We start from the raw sequence: 20,854 nt of genomic DNA on the forward strand, positions 1-20,854 counted from the left end.
GACATGCTGCCGTAGCTTGGTGAAGCGTGTCTGTGTGAACGACTCAAGGGATAAGTCGAAGATGTCAAGCTTTGTTCTTGGGCAGCCTTCCATGTAGCCGTACCGCAGGGGCACCTCCTGTTGGGGCGTGTGGTGCACACCTGTTAGGCGAGATAATCCCATACAGCAGTTCGCAGCGAACGCTGTTCCATACAGGCCAGTTGGAGGTAAGTCTTGAACGTACGATTGAATTGCTCGATCTGTCCATTTGCCTGCGGGTTATAAACAGATGAATGCGACAGATGGATAGTTTGTTCTTGTAGGAAGTCGACAGATTCTTTCGAGGCTCCACTATCTCTTCAGGATATCCTTCCCGTGCAAATACATCGAGCAGGAACTCGTTGACGGCCCTGTAATCCAGGGGACCATCTATTGCAGGTTTCTGCCACGGTCCCTCTGGTAGCTCGACAGGGGCAGGCGATGTCTTTGCCGATTTGTCCGCTCCTTGACAGATGCTACACTTGTGGACTTCCATGCGACTGTCCATCAAAACGGAGTCTGGCTTTGGCATGTCCCTGGTGGGTTTCTTGCGCTGTTGCTACAAGTTGAGCCACGAAAGGTGAAGAAACCGCAAGCCTCTGTGCATGCATCAACAATTCTCCCACTACTGACAATTCCTCTTAAAGGGGGACACTGCTCTTAAAATCTATTTCTCATTTCTTGATCGATTTTGATGATACTTGGTGAGCTTATGTATATTTGTGTGCTGATTTCAAATGTGCAATTATTTTCCTAGTATAACCGGTAGTTTTTAAAATGCAATATATTTCATGTGCCTTTTGGGGAGGAAGATTTTTCTTTAACACAGAGAGTTACAAAGTAAATCAGCATATCACATTAACCTGTAATCAGAAGTGAGTGCAATGAAACAAAAACTAATGTTCTAAGCCCATTAGAGCAAAAGTTATGGTATGTTGAACATTCGCAAAGGAAATCGCAGCTTGAAATTGATGCACTCATGAATGTTCAACATATTGACATTCATGATGACAATGACATCGATGACAATGATGTCATCGATGTAAAAGAGGACACCAGCACAACTGCAAAGAATTAGAGACGTCATACTTTGGGATAACTGCAGCTGCTGGGCTAGCCCAAAACAAACGCGTTTGAACTGGTACAGCTCCTCATGTGTAATAAAAGTGGTCAAGTCCCTACTCCCAGGATCCAGGAGAACTTGGTGATAGGCAGATGCTAAGTCGAGTTTCGAAAAGTACGTGGCACCCATCAAAGCATGAAGCAACTCGTCCATGTGTGGCAGCGGAAAGCTCGCCTTGTTAGGTTTGCAAAAGTCTACACAAAGTCTAATACTTCCATCTTTCTTCTGAACGACTACAATAGGGGACACCCATTCTGATGCATTGATACGTTCAGTGATGTCTAAGCTTTCCAAGAGCTACAGTTCAGAAAGCGCACGTGGTCGTAACATCAGAGGAAGGCGTTGAAGTTTCAGTGCTGCTGGCTGAACACCCGCACATGTCTGAATCCTGTGAATAAAACCTTTTGCAAGACATTTGAGAAGAGCGAGCAAAACTTTGGCTGAAGTGTTGGTGGCAGCTGTGCGGACGGCGCAACTGGATTTATCGGAGCTACTTGGGCATTCGGTACTGTGCTGGTTTGATAGCACTGCAGTGCAGACCCTTCAGTGCACAGCTTCACTGCCATCCAAGCCAGTGAGAGAAGTGCCCTGTTCAACGACATAAAAGCGATGCACTGCGATTCTCAAAGGAGACTTGAGAAAATAAGCAGCCTCGAACCAAAATTGGTCTTTTGGAATAATCTACAAGTGTTAAACGGCAAACGGAAAGAAGGGGCACACCAGGGAAATGCTGGTCAAGCACCTGCCCCAATGGAAGCAAGAATCGACTGACACTTTCAAGGTGACCTGCCCGACGGGAACGGTAGTGTGAATTTCATGTGCAAGAGACTGTTAAGAAACTGTACAGTTTCCTTCTGCGACGGGCTATCAACTGAAACTTCGTGAACCACTGTTTGCTACCGCTTCTGGTTGCAAACATTTTCAAAATGTCCGATACGGCCACAAAAGCATTTTTTTTTCCTGTAGCTGGGCAGCATTGCCATGAAGCGCAATGCTGGTTAGAACCACACCTGAAGCAATGGGAAGAATTCGCGTGTTGCTGCAAATTCGATGGACGGCGCTCATGCGTAGTTGCCATATCACGTTGACCGAAAGTGCGAGCATGCGGCAGTAAATGCGGTAACGGCAATGACAAACTGTCTTTTGTGCAAAGAATGCCCAGATACTGGTTGCACAGCAATAGCAAATTTCTAAATTTCCGTGGTTGCATGCTCAGTTTGACTCACTAGAGCAACTGCCTTGTTGAACGAAAGTGAAGACCTTTCTAACAGATGACGTTCCCAATACGATGTGAGGACACACCGGCAACAAACTGGTCACGCGGTGACTCTTCTTGTGATTTAAATGAGCACATCATGGTGAGCTTTTTAAGCAGGATCGCGTACTCACGAATAGACTCGCCTGGGGACTGAAATACAACAGGGAAATCGGCGGCGCTTGACAAGCAGGTTGCAGGTGGTATTGAAGGGCTCGGCCAGCAGACTTGTACACATTACAGAAAGTAATTAACCGACATTACAATAAGCAAGTAACCGATTGCAATTAAAATTACTTTCTTTAAGATGCAGTTGATTGCAGCGGTCAATTACAACCACAGAAAAGTAACTTAGCAATTGCAGAGACGTAATCGCTTACTTTTGCATTACTTTTCTTGAAGAGTTTGTTGCAGTAACCAAATAACACAATACTCAAACTACAACAAACTACTGTGGCTTGCATGGTAGAGAGAAGGCTGGGAGGCTCACTGTGGCTTCTGTGATATAGTGTTACACGTTAACTTTACACAGGAGTTGTTTTTCAAAGTGGTCGTTGCCGATTCTTCCACGTTTCCTCGTTAAGAGGTCAGCGGCTACACCGAACTCTCTCTCAGTGCATGCGCTGGAGGGAAGGGCGGTATTATAACGTAGGAACACCTTGCGCACCAGCTCGTAGTTGCGCAGTGCTTGGATGCTAGTGACCACGTCCTCTACGAAGCGCTGGGTGTCGCCGAGGCGCTGCAGGTAAGGCCAGTGAAAAAGACGGAAAGATAGGCCGTATAGGGACCCCCCATCCGACAGGACAGGGGGTCCCTACAGAGTGGTCGCATATTTTTTGGGACGAGAACTGCCATAAAAGACTGCTTACAACTCGATCATGAAAAAAAAAGATAGTTGATTACTGGTAATCATTTGCAAGAAAATTTAATTGAATTACCCAGAATGTTACAGTTTCAAAAAAGTAATCGATTATATTACAAAATTACGCGAAAATATAATCGATTACAAGTAATTGGTTACTCGTAATGCTTTACGTACGACTCTGCTGGGCCACTGTCGCTACCACAGAGTCATACACGTCGGGCAGTTCGTTTTTCCTCTTCTGCCTTCTCTGCCGCCTGCAAAACAGGCAGGGTGTTAAAACGGCATTGTCCTTCGGGTCCCAAAGAATGCAGTTGAAGAGCCTTCTGTCGCTTGACGAGTACCGGGAAGCACCGGAAGCCAGCAGGTAGACCTTGAACATGTCGTGCCGTCGGGACCGTGGCTGCACGGGACGACCTGGTGGAGTGATGCCAGCGAAAGCCATCGGCTAGGTGTGGCTGGTTATCTCCTGGGAATTGCATTGGCAATTACGTCGGGTTCAAAATCCTCGTCGCCATTGTGATGAGGGAGTGACGTTACTCGCACACAACGGTAGCGTGTTGCATACTGCTCTCTTTTTTAATAGATGTTCCACAAATATAAACAAGCACGAGGACACGATGTTGCCAGCCGAAACAATGAAACAAAAACTGCAGGTAACTTTGTACCGGATATAACGGAATAATTTTTCACATTTTAATGCAAAAGCGTTACTTGTCCAGGGTCGTGAAAGCGTGGACTTGTCCGGCATCCGCGAAAGCCGCCTGCAGAAAACGTGTGACATCTCCCAACGGAACCGATGCCGGCGACCACTTCCCCAAAACCATTCACAGCTGTGTCGTAGGAATCCCCACGGCAGCAATGGAGTGTACCCTTGTGCGCCACTTCGGTTGGCCTTCGACTTCTGTGGAGGCAGTGTTGCAGCAGCATGCATAGTAATATTGCAACACGTGGCTGCAGCTAGTCAGACAGTAATGTTGAAGGCCTAGTGTCGATGTGACTTCTATACTCGCGGACAACATTTCTTGGCAATGAAGGAAAGGCTACGGGGGCGGAGCTACTGCACCTGTACTGCTCCGCGATGTAGTTCGGTTCGGCGCGCGTTTCGAAATTAGTTTTGGTTTTATGAACCTTTCGTATCTCCTGTGACGGCCGTTTGATTATTCGAGCAGCCGTCACAGGCTTAGACAGCCATTTGTTAGTGAAATTCGTCACAACCTTCTTCTGCGAGTCATCGGAGAAGCTGGAGGGTGACGAGCGCTCACCTGAAGACGAAGACGCCATTTTGACTGTGAGGTGCACGTAAAAGGTGCGATGTTTTCACAGGCACAAGAACGCGAAATGGAACTGCATAAAGTAATATAAATATAAATATCTCCTTGGTGCGCGCTGACTTCGTCTTTAAACAGCGTCTCATAGAAAATAAAGTAGTGTTGTTTTCTTTTATTCTCACGCAGAAAACATGGACTATATATAGTATATGGGACTATATTCTTCAGCGGTAGCACACGCGTAGTTCGGCTCTGTAGCCTTCCCTTTATTGCCAAGAAAAGTTGTCCGCGAGTATAGTACCTCACCAAAGAAATAAAAGGTGTCACGAACTAAGCATAAATCACACATAACCGATCCAAACAACCGCACCAAACGACTCCTTTATTTTCAACACTCAACTTTAACCCCTCACACTTTACTCCCTCCTCTCTTCTCCCAGTCCTGATGATGATGACGTGCCATCACGTAGCGCCCTCTCTCGGCCACCCTCACAAAGGGGACGCATAAAGTCCTGTCGACACCACTTTGGTTGTGCCGAATCACGCAAATAAACACACTTCAGCCTGCGCCTTTTTTCAATCTTTATAACACAACTCGGGAACACTGCTTTGCAGCACCATACAAAGCAAGAAAGAAGCAGCAGCAGAAATGGTGTTCTCTTTCCTCTGTTAGAGATTGGCAGCATTCTCCTCTCGCATGTTTCATGCGAGAGGCTTTGTTGAAAGTTCCATTAGCCATGAGGAAAATTACTTTCCTATAGGGGTGTGCGAATACTCGAATACGAATCGAATAGGAGCCCTGCGAATAGTTTGATTCGCGAATCGAATATCTACTATTCGACTTTTCGAATACCGAAACTTGGTAAAACAGTGGGACGACCCGCATCTTACTACGAGTTGGCTTGGTCCCGGTGAAACCCCATAAAAATAATGTATTAAAAGCCTCGGTTATATGACGAAATTTTACGCCGACCCCACATTGTATGACAACTCTTCAACACCACCCGAGAAAAAAAAAAATCATCTTTTGCACCAGCGCCCTTAGCCTGAAAGAGAGAGTGAGACAGGTAGAGAACGCCTTCGTAGAATGGAGAATTTATTCTCCTAGCAGTTCATGTTCGTCTGTGATCCAGGCAAAACAGACGAACATAGTTGCAAGATCGATTCTAGATATGCCTTGATCACGGGAGTATCCTAGGCAAGCTCGATCTATATAGAGAGGCTTCAGATAGCCGACAAGCTCATCTTCGAGATCCAGATATTTTCAGGCTTTCAGCCTGTGGAAACTTCTCCTGGTCGACATGCAACTGAAGGTCTCCTCCCTTTGTTTGCGGCACTCGCAGTCACAGGCCTCAAGCACACAAAAATGGCGCGACACAACTATCGTCAGCGTGAGAAAAAATTTCCCCTTGGCGTGAGCGTTTATAGTCACCAACTGCACTTCACAAGGGAACACAAGGCAACAAATACGACGCGCACAGCTCAGTCGCGCACGGAATCATCCTACGCAAACTTGCAACAAAACGTGCTCCGTCGCCATTATATGATGGCGATGAGACTCTATCTGACTCTTCTGATGGGAGGCTGTTACCAATGCAGTTTCGGTTTCGTTTTTAAGCACAGGCAATTATCTCGTTTTGTAAAGATGCGTGTTAGATTCGATATTTTTTTAAAGTTCAGAATAACGATTCACTCACACCTCCTACAATTAGCGGTTAGGTGTCATTTTCAAAAATGTAATCTACCTTTCCTGGTGAAGTGCAGGGTCGTTTCGCGAGCTTATTCAGTCAGTCTGTACCCGTTTTCTGGGGGGCAAGACTTAGCATCACTGCCCATATTCTTAGTTTTTCGATTATACGATGGTTTTGCTTGGACCCCTCCAAATCGTGTACTTGGGGTTCCACTTACCTGCCTGACGGGAACGTCTCATAACTACGTGCTGAACTGTAGCCCGTATTAACCATCGAGTATGAATTTGCATCTGACGCGCGCCGCTGATACTACCAACAAAGAAACAAATGCAGTGCCCCCGAAAATTTCGCGTGAAAAAAGTCCTCTCTCGCACAAACATCTGTTAGCACGCAGTTGCGATGCCAAGGAGCATTTCTAAACTACTACTGGGTCCAGTACCCACAACTTCTCACTAGCCGGTAGGCATAGGATGAGCTGGTCAGCGAGTACATTAGGCCCGATGAGACTCGATCGGACATCTGTCGCAACTATGTTTTTCAACTGCTAGTACGTTTAAAGCGGGTGGGTGTTAACGTGGTGCCATATAGTCGCCGCTCAATAACTTGATCCCTCCAACAGCTTTGTGGCACCGCGGCTCGAGGATGTTCAAGGAAAGCTGATATTTCTACTCCATTTTTACAACTACGTGCTAGTTCGGCAACCTAAAATAGAACATATACCCAACTGTGCCTCTCCTTTCCCACGTTTTGCACCACACCATGGCGGTCTAGTGGGCATGATGCTCGACTGCTGACTCGAAGGTCGCGGGATCGAATCCCGGCCATGGCGGCTGCATTTTCGGTGGAGGCGAAAATGTTTGAGGCCCGTGTACTGAGATTTAGGTGCACATTAAAGAACCCCAGGTGGTCGAAATTTCCGGAGCCCTCACTACGGCGTCTCTCATAATCATATCGTGGTTTTGGGACGTTAAACCCAAGATATTATTATTATTATTATTATATTTCCTACGTTTTGCAAGTAAAGCAAACAAATCAATACCGATGCTCACCACCGCATCCTACAAATAAAATTATAGTGTATGAAAGCTCATAAAAGTCAAGGCCTGTGAAAATAAAATTTTTGATATTCGATATTCGGCATTTTTTTCTTGTTTCGATTCGGTATTTGATTCGAAAGCTACTATTCAGTATTCGCACACCCCTACTTTCCTACATCCGATGATGCTTTGATGATCAGAAAGACAACACAATAGATGGTGGAAATGGCCAAAAAAGCCCGGGCTACAACTTGGGAAGCCTTTGAATAGCACCACATCATTTCAAAGTCCTGCTGAAGGGCTCGAACCAGCAAGAACGAACGTGAAATAAGTATTTTGCGATCCCTGTGCATATTGGAGTGTTCATTCGCGGCACTTAAAAGTAGAAAATGTTTCAAACCGTATCAGTGGTAAAGTGGGCAGAAGTTATGGACCATAAAAGGTTAAGGCATCACTGCTGACGAGACGAGGTATAATGTCTTAGAAAACCTAACAGGTTAATGAAAACACTTCAGTAAAAGTGCTACTCATCTATGCCTCGTGTGGTTGAGCCATGAATCACAATTAATTTTAATTTTTGTTCAGCACTTCAGATCAAAGCTTGGATAATTGCAGCCTGTTGTCAGTGTGTGCACAGCCTCGTATATCTTAGTAGCTGTGCAAGGCCACAAAATAATGTGCGTCTTTGCTCACTTTCTCTCGCCTTTATGCTTTTCAGAACATAGCAATGTGGGTCTATGCCACATAGCAGGTTCTTCAATTTTTAGCTTTCAAATGATAGCATTCAATGAAAGTGCCTCTGGGGGATGATGCTGCATCAGTGCTCTGATTACAGTTTATTAATGTAACATGTTAAAAGCTTATTGCCACTGTAATAGGGAATGCATCACCAGTTGGCATGAGACTAGCTGCGTCTTCAAAAGGCACGGTTTCTGTGCTCCCAGTGCCCTCTCTGAAAGCTGAGATTCCTTGGTAATGTGCACTTGCAGCCAAGAGGAGATACGGCGGGAGGCACTCAAGGCACTCTACCCTGCAGCTGATGCCAGCATGCCGTTCCCACCGTTCCCCGACATGCTGCAGCTGGTCCTAAGCAAGGTGGGACTTGTTTTATGGCAATGCGGCATGACGGGGTATGCGTGACTCTTCCAGCTCAACTTCTGCATCGTTACAGTGGTAGCACAATGGTCAGGTTGCAAGCATTACTTGCCCAATTCATCTACAATAGAGCAAACATGTGCATTGTCTTTAGTGACGATGTCACTGAACAGTATGTCGCCACTGCGGTAATAAAGGAAAGAAGTGGAAATTTTAAGGGCCCGTTTTTCTTTGTTATACACAATATTAATGAGCACTAACAGACAATAATGCCAAGGAAAGTATAGGGGACGTTATTAGTAGGGGTGTGCGAATATTCGAAATTTCGAATATTTTTCGAATAGTGTTTGCTATTTGATTCGATTCGCACTGGAATTTTGCTATTCGAACTTCCCAAAAACAAATACAGTCAACGTCAGATTGAAAGTGACCCCTTCAGATTTTCAATATGCTTCACCTCATTACACTCTCATATTGCGGCAAAACTGCCTTTCAAGCTCCGTTACGGTCGAACTTTGCCAAGAGACAGTCAACGTCCAATTGGAAGTGGTCCCTAGATTTTCAATATGCTTCACCTCATCACACCACGGTATTGAGGCAAAGCTGCCTTTAAAGGCCAACTCCGGCGATTTTTTGGCCATGTCAAAGTAATGGTGCTTTTATGTTCCTGAGACGCTCCTGTTACGGGCCCGATAGCAGAAATACTCGGCAAATTGGAGAGTAATTTTAAATAAGCAAAAAAGCGCAACACCGAAACCGAAACCCAACCGAGTGTACTGTCTACGTATGACGTAGACGTTGTTACGAACGAACCGGAAGTCGTGCAAGGCATGCCGGTCACGCCGGCGCGGAGTATGAAAACTGTGACAGCCGGGACGACCAGCGAAGCGCCGGCCAAACCAACGCTGTCTGTCGCCTTGTGCACAGCAGACGCTCGCTGTAGCGGCCTAAGCGCCGAAGTTAGCGGTGCCCTCGGCTGCATCACTTCCGCCGCCTTGCCAACACTGACGTCACAGACGCAATGTTGCCAATAATTGTGGGAAGCCAGGAGGGCGTTTGCAGACAATCTTTAAAATTCATTTGCAAACAATCTGCGCATGTCTCAAGCCTGTAATTTGGCATAAATGACGGAAACGTGCAAAGGAACGTACCCAGCGAATTTCACTGAGATCCATCGACCTCGAAAAATCGCCGGAGTTGGCCTTTAAAGCTCCATTACGGTCGAACTTTGCCGAGACACGGTCAACGTCCGATTGAAAGTGGTCCCTAGAGTTTCAATATGCTTCACCTCATCACACCCGGGTGTTGCGGCAAAGCTGCCTTTCATTTAAGGCGGAAAGTTGGGCTAGTTGGTAACGTGAATAATAGGACCTTTCATACTCTGCTACGGTCGCAAATGTATTAACTCAAGAAAACGCTGGTTCCAACATGGAGATGAAAGATGTGTCAGCGGTGGGGGCTCAATTAATGCTGTTTTAACGCGATAGCGTTGGAGAGCTCGTGTCACAGAAATTCCGGTGTCGGCGTCGGCACCATTGGTTGTGAGTGAAAAATCGTCCGTGACCGAAAAATCGAGAAAGAAGCAAATAAAATAAAGAATACTTCGGTCCCATTGAGGATCAAACCCGGGCCGTTCGCGTGGCAAGCAGGTGTCTTACCACAAAGCCATGATGTTACTTGCAGCTGCTTCGGAAAAAAACACTACATAAATGCCATGTAGTGAAAGGAGTCTCCTTAACGCGTTTTGTTCGGCAGGTGTCATGACGAAAACGAGCCCATTCGGCGATTTGTAGGCGCATTCGCGAGGCCATCAAACTACGTCGAAAAAGGCCAGGATAGTGCAGCCATCGCCGCTAAAGACACACATGAACTTTCAAACAGCTCTAAAAATGGATAACTATGTCCATCTAGCGGAAAACATATCAAGCCAATGCAAGCAAACAGCAAACGCTAGATAATGTGCTGCCATCTGTCAGGCATTGTAAGAAATATGTCTCGACTCTTCATGGCCTCCGAGATGGCGGGCGCGCGACGTGTATCTTGGAGGTCATGCGACTCTTGCTTTAGATCAAAAACCTGTACCATTCTGTGTTAACGTCTCGAAATAAGCTGGTTTTTCATTGAAAAAGCTGTACCATTCACGCGGGCGCGTGCGTGTGTGTGTGTGCGTGTGTGTGTAACAATACACATTAATAAGTATGCACTTAGCGGTTGAAGTGCGCACTAGGGGCCGGATTTCGCTATCGCATTCAACTCTTAAAGGCGAAGCTTAAGGGTCCCCCAATTTTTTGGACCTGAAATTTGGGCAAGAAGTCCGAAAAACTGGAAGCCAAAGCTTTCTAGCATCCAAAATTTCAGATGTTCTTATATATAGACATCTGCGAGGCAGATTTGGAACTCTGGACTTGAAGGGAGCACACCCTTGTCTGCCTTATCCAGTGATTCCACTCCTGCGCCAACTGCGCCAAAGTGCGCCAAATTGTATTTACTGCGCCATCCTGATAATATCGACGAAATTTGCGCCAAACTGCGCCAAAGTCTCGGGTGTAGGGGCGTCTATCACCGGCAATCGCACCGCCGGCGCGTCAGAACATGTGCAGCTCGATCTTGGGGCTGCCAATAAAGTCGCATTCATGGATCAAGAATTATTCCGCTGAATAAATAGCGCTCGCGCGTGCGTTCCGAGTAAGCCACGATGCCATGCACGGTGCCGACGCAGCTTCTGTTCTGCAAGTCGGCTCGACAGCAAAACGCGCTCTCCGCAGAGGCTCGTGACGTCTAGGCCTATCGGTAGCGAGAAAGTGCGACGGCGATTCATCGACGGACGTCGTCTGTTCCAGAAACGCTGCTGATAGCTCGTTTCAAGCGTCGCATGGCACGTAAGGAAAGCAATGTTCAGTAATAACCACATGAGTGCCGCTAAAATGTCTGTCACTTCTGTTTCCGGACATCGCGGAATGAAATCTGGGATCGCTCGCAGTAGATATATGGGACAATATCGAATTTTCCTTGCTTCGCGTTTATGGAAGAGCACGCGAACGGTGGAAACGCGTTGACACTTTTCCTCAGATATACTTTATCCATGGATCTTCATCCAGAAGAGCTTTTTCGTAATTCCTTCCGCCAGCACGTCCGAGTTTGTAATCACTCTGCGGTAAATACCCCCTAAAAGGCCCTGCCCTTTCGAGCTCACGTGCTAGGGTTCCAATTCGAATTTTTTGCTTGCTTTTTTAAAAATGTCATCTCATTAGTAAAATCATATCTCCTGGTCGGAGCAGCCGCAAATGCGCAGCTGTCAGTAGCGGGCCCGTCGCTGACGACCCACAGTGAAGCGGCTACGCCATGTTACACGTCTGCCCCTCGCTTTCGGCGGTCAATAGCTAACGGTTAAAAAAACTCAGTTTCGCTTGAGAGCGAAGCAATGAATGTGATACCAAAAAATTGTATTGTGAAGCGAAGTAAGACTAGCAGCTAACTCTTTTGGATCCGCGATCTCGCGTAACTCAACAAAACGCTGGTTTAAGGGAATATGGCCCCTCCAGGAACCGAAGCGTTTTCTTGCTCTGAGTTCGGTAAACGCGAAGTAAGCGTTGAGAGCACAGCAAGTTTACGAGCCGTCTCCTGATGCCTCGAGATAGCGCGCGCGCAAGCGACTGCGCCCTTCGAACGATGCGGTCCCCCCCCCCCTTCCGCTCCCCTGGCGTCCCTTCATGCTCCTTACGAAAGACGGGCGGGGCGTTTCCTCTCGGTTTGATAAGCAATCGACGGCAGGCCCGCACGCGGGAAGATGTTATCTCATGCGCTGTCCGTGCGGCGGAGACAGACGGCCGGCTAGTTTAATCTCCGCTTCAGCCGCTTTCGTCGCCAGCGCTCGCGACCTTTTACCCGCGGCTAGAATGCGCGTGGTGATGTTATTAATTTGGACTTCATACGGAAAATTACGGGAAAGGCAACGGCAAAAATCAACCGAGAGTGTCCATATAATTGCTATCGCAAGGGTCAATGTAGGGGGCAGATTTTGCGCCCCCCCCCCCTCTTAGGTAATTAGGGGGGGGCGGCCGCCCCCCACCTGCCCCCCCTGTGCACACGCCTATGCTCCTGAGATGATTTTTTTCCATGAGATTTGCAATGAATCGAAATATTTCTAGGCTTCATAAGAGCCCTATAATAATACTCAGGTGCTTGCATGTTAATGCAATATGCTTCTTTATTGCACTCCAGGATGTAAAATTCGCTACCCCAAAGTGCTCCCAGATGCAAAATTATCTGCTCCAAAGTGCTCCAAGATGAAAATTTTGCTGCTCCAAAGTGCTCCAAAACGGAAATTTTGCTGCTCCAAAGTGCTCCAAAACGGAAATTTTGCTGCTCCAAAAGTTGCTCCAAATGAGAAGTCCTCGGTAGCATCACTGCTTATCAGTTGGGCTTCCACAGAAGTTGAAAAGAGGCTGAGGAAATGACATCTTTGCCTATCACGTGTAAAGTGTTGTCAGCAACACTTTGGTTGCACCAAATCATGTACATAAATAGAATTCGGCCTCTACATTGCCTATGACAACTATGACAACTATGACAACTATGAAATACCACCCCGCCAGTGCTTCATCAACCTAGCAAAAAGAAACACTTTCATGTTGCCATCTCATAAGAATATGCTTAGGAATCCTCTCTAACTTTTTTCTTCTGCAATTTCGCTTCGAAGTATTCGAAAAATATTCTAGAAATATTCGAGAAATATTAGAAAAATATTCGATTCGATTCGCACTCACACTTCAATATTCGAATTCGCTTCACACCCATAATTTTGCTATTCGCACAGCTCTAGTTATTAGTAGTAAATGTAAGGTAAATGTGAAGAAAGAAAAGTGGACGAAAAGATAGCTTGCCGCGGGCAGGGACCGAACCTGCGACCTTCGAATAACGCGTCCGATGATCTACCAACTAAGCTACCGCGGCGGCCATCCTCCCGTCCACTTCATGGGGTATATATGTGCATTTAAACGTGGGAGTGTCAGTCAGCACCGCCAGTAGCCATGACGGCGAGTGTGGAACTCTTTTTCTGCAGTATTAGTTGCATAAGGCCTCCTTCTATGTCAGGTCAGTTTGACCTTTTGTAATGCAGTAGACTCTCGGTGAACGGAAATCTTTTAAATGAAAGTGCTGCTTTGATGGAACTTCTGTCACTAACATGATTGCTTTCGTATTGAATTCTGCGTCCTCGTTCATCTCTCAGTAAATAGAATTCCTCTTAAATGAATAATATATACTCCTGGTTCCTTCAGGTACTGTTTAATGAGAGTCTGCTGTCTCCTTAGTTCGATTTAGTTTGAGTTTAAAAAATATGAGGCTATGTTGAATGAACTTTTTTATTTTTTCCTGTGTGGCAAAACTCGATCCACTTCTCAGTTTTGCTCAATCTATCAAGATCTTACGGTAATCAAATGTCCACAACGGTTTTGTTCCAGTAGGGTGTAAGTTTTCCATTGTTGGCGAAGACACCTCGGACGCATCGTGACATCGATTTGTACAGTGGTGCCACCACCTCAGGAGAAAGTCGAAGGTGCTCTCACTCCTTGGTGATTGCTGGACAGAGTATGTCGGATGTTGCGCTGTAGAACCGTTGTGTGGAGAGCTGGCTCTGTATGATGCCCCAGACATTTTTAATGGGGTTGAGATCTAGGCAGCGCGCAGACGGCAAGGTTCTCTCGCGAAGCAGCCACAGTGGGAATGGAACTCCTGTCATGCTGCAGCTGCCATCCTTGAATGATCCCTACTGGGCATAAGGCATTTCCTGGAGCAAGCTGCAGTAGGCCGATGTCTGTCCTTGCTGACAGCTACCTGTATGCTGATGGTGCCTTGGCCACTGTGTGGTTGAAAACTAAGTGAATCATTGGGGCAGTTAACCCAGTAAACATTGAAAATCTGCGTCAGATCAGGTGGAAACTATTTTGCACTGTGTGAAAAGAAATGTAACTCTGGCATTAAGATGTGACAAGCGATGGCATTTGTAATAGGAGTGCTGTCAATCACAGGAAAGTCTGATACAGACTGGGGGTGCTGAGCTGACACATGGCATTATTAAAGGAAGAGTGAATTTCTTTACTTTGAATAATTCAAAACTGCTGTAAATCCTCACCTGATACTCCTAGACTGTCAAACAAGATGCTGCCAACTAGCCGTTAATTACCGACGCTACCTCAGCCAGTGCATCTAAAGACCGTGGCCTGGTCTCCAAGCAAGACACAGCAGCGACGAGTCCCCCAGATCTATGCGGCGTGGCCCGCAAGATTCTGGCATGACATTTTGGCAGTGCACGCAACATTCGCTTAGAACGACACTACTTCCGTGAGCGCCGTCAGCTACATGGTGAGTCCATCCCCGACTTTGCCCTCGCGCTTCGTGACCTGGCAGCCTCTTGCAATTTTGCCGAGCAAGCCAATGATAGCATGCGAGATCTGTTCATCACTGGCGCTGCATCTCTGCAGTTATGATCGCGGTTGCTCTTAGAAGACGACACTTGACGTTCGACAGTGCCGTTGAAATTGTGCTACTTAGCGAGAGAGCTCAGCTTGAGCCCTTTTGCTAACCACGTTGAGCGCATCATATGCCAATAGACATGCCAGTGTGACACTTCCGGACGAAGCACAGAAGATAACCACCGTTTCATCAACGAGGCATGCCCCGTTAATCGGAGCCGCCCCAGCTCACCGTGCGCTCGTCAAGCTAGCTCGCCTTCTTCAGATACAGATGCTGCCGTTGTTACGTACAGCGAAAATCCGCAAGCTTGTAGTAATAGCAACACACCAAATTGTGAGCCGACCACATGCGCCGCTCGTGGTAGAACCTGCTTCGCATGCGGCCACTGTGGCCACTTCATGCAAGTCTGCCGTAGCACACACACAGCATGAATACGACGCCCAACTCACGTACAAAAAGTAGTTCCTGAACAAGATCCATTAAACAACTTGGTTGTACAGTGCCGACACAACGCAACAAAGTAGCAGATGCTTTGTGCCAGCTTCCTGTCCCACTGAAGATGTCCCTTAAGACCAAAGTAGAAATAGTGTCTATCGTAACGTCTTCAGTTCGCATCACTCACCTCCGAATTGCTACAGCCGAGGATCGCAAGCTCCAGCTTGTCGCACATTTCATTCAGACTACATGACCAGCCAAGTCCTTACTAAGAGGTGCGAGAGGAACTGTCAGTAGCGGACGGTTTGCTGATGAGCTTGGAATGCGTTGTGGTCCCAGACAAGCTCACAGCTACATTCGTTCAGCTAGCTCATGAATCGCACCCGGGAATAGTGAAAACAAAGCAGCGTCTTCGGAAAAATTACTGCTGGCCAGGTCTAGACAAGCAGGTTGAGAGTGCAATCCACAGCTGCGCAATCTGCCAAGCTTCAGGCGAGAGTGTTAAAAAGTATCTCCCTCCACTACATCCAGTGGCCCTTCCTGACAGACCGTGGAGCAAGATAGCTATTGATGTTGTTGGCCCATATAAGCATGCATCAGCTGACTGTCATTTTGTTATATCAGTAGTTGATTACTTTTCCAAATGGCCAGAAATTTTGCTTTCTGCCGGGTCGTGTCCTCTCGTACAGTACTTGATTTCCTCTTGTCGATATTTGCACAGGAAAGCTACCCGGTTGAACTCATCTCGGATCACGAACCACAGTTTAACCCTTTCAGATGCCACCTATGAAGAACTGTCTGCAAATGCGTCAGATTGAAACAACTACTTTTCAAGGCACTCAATATTCTATTACAACAACAAAAAGTCACAGTTTCACCAGGGCGAAGCAATGAATGCGATAGCAACAAATTGTAGTGTTACACAAAGTGAGGCTGGCAGCTAACTGTTTTGTATCTGATCTCGCGTAACTACCAAACGCTGGTTTAAGAGAATACGGCTGCTCCTGGGAGAGATGCTGTCCGCATAGTCACTTCCCGTTGAGAGCGCAGCACATAGAAGCGTATACGAGCCGCCCGCTGTGATGGCTGTCGAGATAGCACGCACGCCAGCGATCGCGACCGCGCCCTTAGATCCAAAGTTCGAAGTAGTGACTACTCGCGCGACAACTGACAACCCCACCCCCCTCCCGCTCCCCACCTCGCGTCTTTTTTCATGGTCGTTAAAGACATCTGCTTCGATGGCAGGCCTCTCGAGCGGGGTGTTGTTATCGCATGAACCCTCGGAGCGACGGAAACAGGCCGGCTCGTTTGATCTCTGCTTCGGCTGTGTTCATCGCCCTCGCTCGCGCGCTTTTACCCGCGGTAGAACAGCAACAATGCGCGGGGGGATCTTATCAATTTGGACTTCGTACCGGAAGGACATGACAGCGATGGCAATGGCAACGGCGATGGCAAAAACCCATTGAGACTGTCCATATAATTGCTATCACAATAAAATAACGTCATAATAGATCGATTTATGTGTTTTATATTAATTAGTCCAAATTAAATTATGATTACATATTTATTTATCCTGCCGCCATTCATGTTGTGTTTTTGCATATATAGAATCAAATCTCAGGCTAGAGATATAGTGCAGATTCGTTCTTGATTTGTTCATTTTGAGAAAAGAAAAATTATATTTTTGACTTGGCTCGAGGGAAGCGTCACGTCGAACGACATGTCGACCATGGTAGTGCCTTCAGGAAAGTGATCACGTGCAACAGTACACCGCGAAATTAAGTTAAATGAAGACAGATTTGTTAGGCAGGAGGTTCAATTCACCCAAATCTCAGTGTATCTTGCTCTTTCTTAGCCCTTAATCGACACAGCTAGAAAAAGCGAGTGATGTGCACAGTTGTGTACAAAGCGTCTGAAAGGGTTGTATCCTGAGAATTCAAGTCCTTTCTTCGAGATAGAGGAATCAGGCAGTTTTTCGGCTGTTTATTACTCCCAAGCAAATGGACAGGTTGAGAGGTTTAACCATGTCCTCAAATCATAGATTCCAAAGAACACTGTCACAGAGTGCTTGGGAATCTACAGAGCCACTCCTCACAGTACCACTGGACACTCTCCAGCAGTGCGTCTGCATGGCTAGCACGAGGACATCCTCGGATGTCATTAGCCATCCTACTGCAAACTGCTTCACAGACCCTGCTGATGAGATGTGCTCATTTCGGGATAGGGTGAAGAACGGCAGCCTAAAAGCAAGGATTATGTTGACCGACGGTGAGCAGCCCAAGTTTCCAAGTTGGAAAGTACGTGAGGGTCAAGAAGCCAGTTCCTGGTCCAAAAGGCACTCCCAGTTTTGGACCTCCATTGAAAATTCTCAAGCAAATAAGACGCTGGTTCTTGTGCATTGAAGTAGGTCGCACGTAATATGCCTTTCCATTGACTGCAGGTCCCAAGGAAGCATTGCCACAGAACACGCTAATATGGGATGACAATAGGCACCAAACTCTACCTCTGCATGGGTCACAAGTCTCTTTGTCGCAAAGTCTACCGACATCTGGCAGAACCGCACTGTCCTCTGAGTTCCGTGAGCACTCTGCTCTGTCAACACTATCAGCCCTATTACAGTCCACGGCATCCGAGGTTCACACGGAGCCTTGCTTCAAATGACAGTCGTGATGGTGGTAGTGCTCCTATGGGTGGTGTTGGTCATAGCGCTCCCGTCGTGGGCACCGAACCGGCCCCAAGATTTCCGGACTATGTACCGTGGTGTGAACTTTGATGGCTTTGGAAGTATGTTTAGGGGGGATTGATGTAGTGTTGAAGGTTGACACTTGCTGACTTGAGTTGTCCGTTTTCAATCAAGAGATGGTGCCACCTTTGACTGTCTCTATATGCGAGCGCACGCTGGAATAAAGGAGTCTTGTGAGGCATAGATTGGGTGCATTCGTTGTCCTCAGTCACGCCATGTGATGACACTACAACGTTCAGCTGAAGCTCACTGCAAGTTTTGTCGGCGTTCATAAATGGGTCTGCCACAAGACAGGCAACGACGAGCGAATCAATGAGATTATTTGCTGCTCTTGGTTGCCCACTGTGCTCTTCGCCATAAATGTACCTCCATGGTTTCGGTACGCCCTAATAATTCTTCTGACTGCTGTGTTCGACTTCTCCATCGGGCAGCATATCTGACGTTGCCACCATCTATGAAGCGACAGTACCACAATGCATTTTTGTTCCTCCAACTGTATATATGGCACCATTCTTTCAAAAGATGAACTGAAGCAGGTCTAATCCTCCAATGCTGCTTTCACACAGTATTTCACAGCTGCATTACAGGCAATTTTCCTAGCCGTTTTTGTCATGCATGAATACTGGTCCACACTCTTCGTTTTCAGCGATAACAGACGATGACTCACTCCTTTTCATGGCTGGAAAACATTGTCTTTCGTGGGTGAAATTATCAAATGAATCATCTCAGGCCTGAAAGGCACATTTACTTACTGGCGACAAGTGTCGAGGCAAGCTGGCGCAGGAGATGAGCTGATGGTGAATTTTTTGCCACATTCTCTATTTTCACAACCTAAACACCTTGTTGCATGTTTTCATGCACAAACATAGCCAGCTTGTTCTGTGATAAATATACATGAATACGAATTGCTTTATCTAAAACCCTGTTACTGCATCATCCAATGGTGCACTTACGGCACCATTTACTGCACCATCCTGATGAAATCTATGTAAACTACGCCAAATTACGTGAGTATCTCGGATTTTGATGGCACCTATCACCGGCAACTGCACTGCCAGGATGTGACACCTTGTGAAGGATGTCATGGAGACGCATAAGGGGATAGAGGGAATGAGTATAGTATCACGCATGTGGGAAGTAGCAGCACAGCTGCGCCAGGTGCATGGGAGGTGCGGTGACTGCTGCCGCGCTTGTCAGCGGCACTGACGTCGTACATGGCGTATATAAAACTGGCATGCACACTTAATGTTACTCAGTGCTGCACCGATTGCGCCAAACTGCTCCTAGAGGTAGAACCTGCTACATCCTGGTACATTTTGGTAAAAGCCTCGTAACTTGCGCCAAGTGAGCGCCAAGATGTTGTGTTTGCAGTCTTATGGAGAAAATGAAGATGGCAGGCACTAGAGAGCCATATTGTAGCACACAATTCAGGCAGTTTGGGAATAGCTATTTATTATGGGCTAACATTTGGCTGAAAAGTAAACAAAAGATACGTGCAGCGTTCCTCGTGAGCGGTGCTTCACTTCTTCCCTTTACATGGCCTTTTCTTGTTTTATCAGTGCATTGTTGTTCTCCCTGTGGGTGCACAGATGTCATCTGTCTAGCATTGATATTTATGTTACCACTGTTATTTCGAGTACCATATTTACTCGCATAATTTGTGCACTTTTTTTTGCGAATTTGGAGCTCCGAAGAGGGCGTGTGCTAATTACGCGGACATTTCGCGAACACATCCGAAATAACGCACAATATATAGCCCTAACACGTGGTGTATATACAACAGGGTGGCTACTTGGGCTGGTTGGTACTGCATTCTAAAAGGAATCATAAGATTCCGAAAGGAATCTTAGAAGTGTGCGCTCTGTCCTTTCTGTCTTCTTTTCTGAAACGTTTTGCGCACAAAAAGCGTATATTCCTTTTAGAGTGTATATACAAATTATGGCACAAATAAAGGGTACTTGTTTATTTAACACAATTAGCATGTGCTTTAACCAGCCAGATCCGGTCGTGCACAGTCTAGTCAGAATCACTGGTCGAGAAGTTTGACTGGGAATCATCGCAGTGGCCGCTGTCACCGCCCTCCCAAAGATTTCGTCAAACGCGTTAGACAGCCCCGTCTTCTTGAAGCTCTTCTCGACAATGCTGGGAGAAACGAGGTCCCACGACACGGCAGTACCGGTGGACCTAAGCTCTCACACATTCTTCAACGGCAGAAGACTTTCCTTGCTTCGGTCTTCGGAACGCTTTCCTTCCCGGTGTCAGGGAGGAGGCACTCACAACACGTGTCATCGATAACACACTTTATTCCCTACTGCTCCTTCTCCCCACCGTCGCCACTGTCCATCCTCATGATGATGATGATGACGGCACCGACTGTCGCGCCATCTCTCGGCCTTACGGTTGCCGCCTCCGCCACACAGTCCTTACACGTCTCCCCCCCGTACAACGTGAACCCATCGGGGGCATGTCCAGTTGGGGTTCATGGTACACTGTCAGCTGGTCAGCGTGGGCTATCCCTCGACGGCGTCCTGTCGTGGGATCTGTCAGCAGGAAATCATTAGTGCCTACCTTCTTCGTAATCCTGAAGGGACCTGAACGTCTTGGTGGGAGTTTTGATGATACGCCTGTTGCTGCATTACTTAGGGTATGGCTGTCCAGGAGAACGAGGTCGCCTGTCTCCAGGGTAACTGGCCGCCTGTGGTGGTCGTAATGTGCCTTTTGTTTTGCATGAGCAGCAACTTGTTGCGCGTGAGTAAACTCAAGGGCCTGGGCAAGGCACTGCCGAACTTCTTCGAAAAAGGCATGATAGGCCGCAGAAGGCGGTTCAACGTTGTCCTTGGTGCCAGGTGG

At 47.0% G+C, this 20,854-nt stretch overlaps 1 protein-coding gene across 1 annotated transcript in view; it reads left to right on the forward strand.

Moving 5' to 3' along the window:
* LOC119386432 (proteasome adapter and scaffold protein ECM29) overlaps positions 1-20,854 on the forward strand; it is an 814,720-nt gene that overhangs the window by 239,824 nt on the left and 554,042 nt on the right. The window contains exon 12 of the mRNA XM_037653733.2: positions 8,247-8,352. Within this exon, the coding sequence (XP_037509661.1) occupies positions 8,247-8,352 (106 nt within the window). The remainder of the gene's footprint in view (positions 1-8,246; positions 8,353-20,854) is intronic.

Source organism: Rhipicephalus sanguineus, chromosome 3 (genome assembly GCF_013339695.2).
Source record: "Rhipicephalus sanguineus isolate Rsan-2018 chromosome 3, BIME_Rsan_1.4, whole genome shotgun sequence".
Lineage (NCBI taxonomy): Eukaryota > Metazoa > Arthropoda > Arachnida > Ixodida > Ixodidae > Rhipicephalus > Rhipicephalus sanguineus.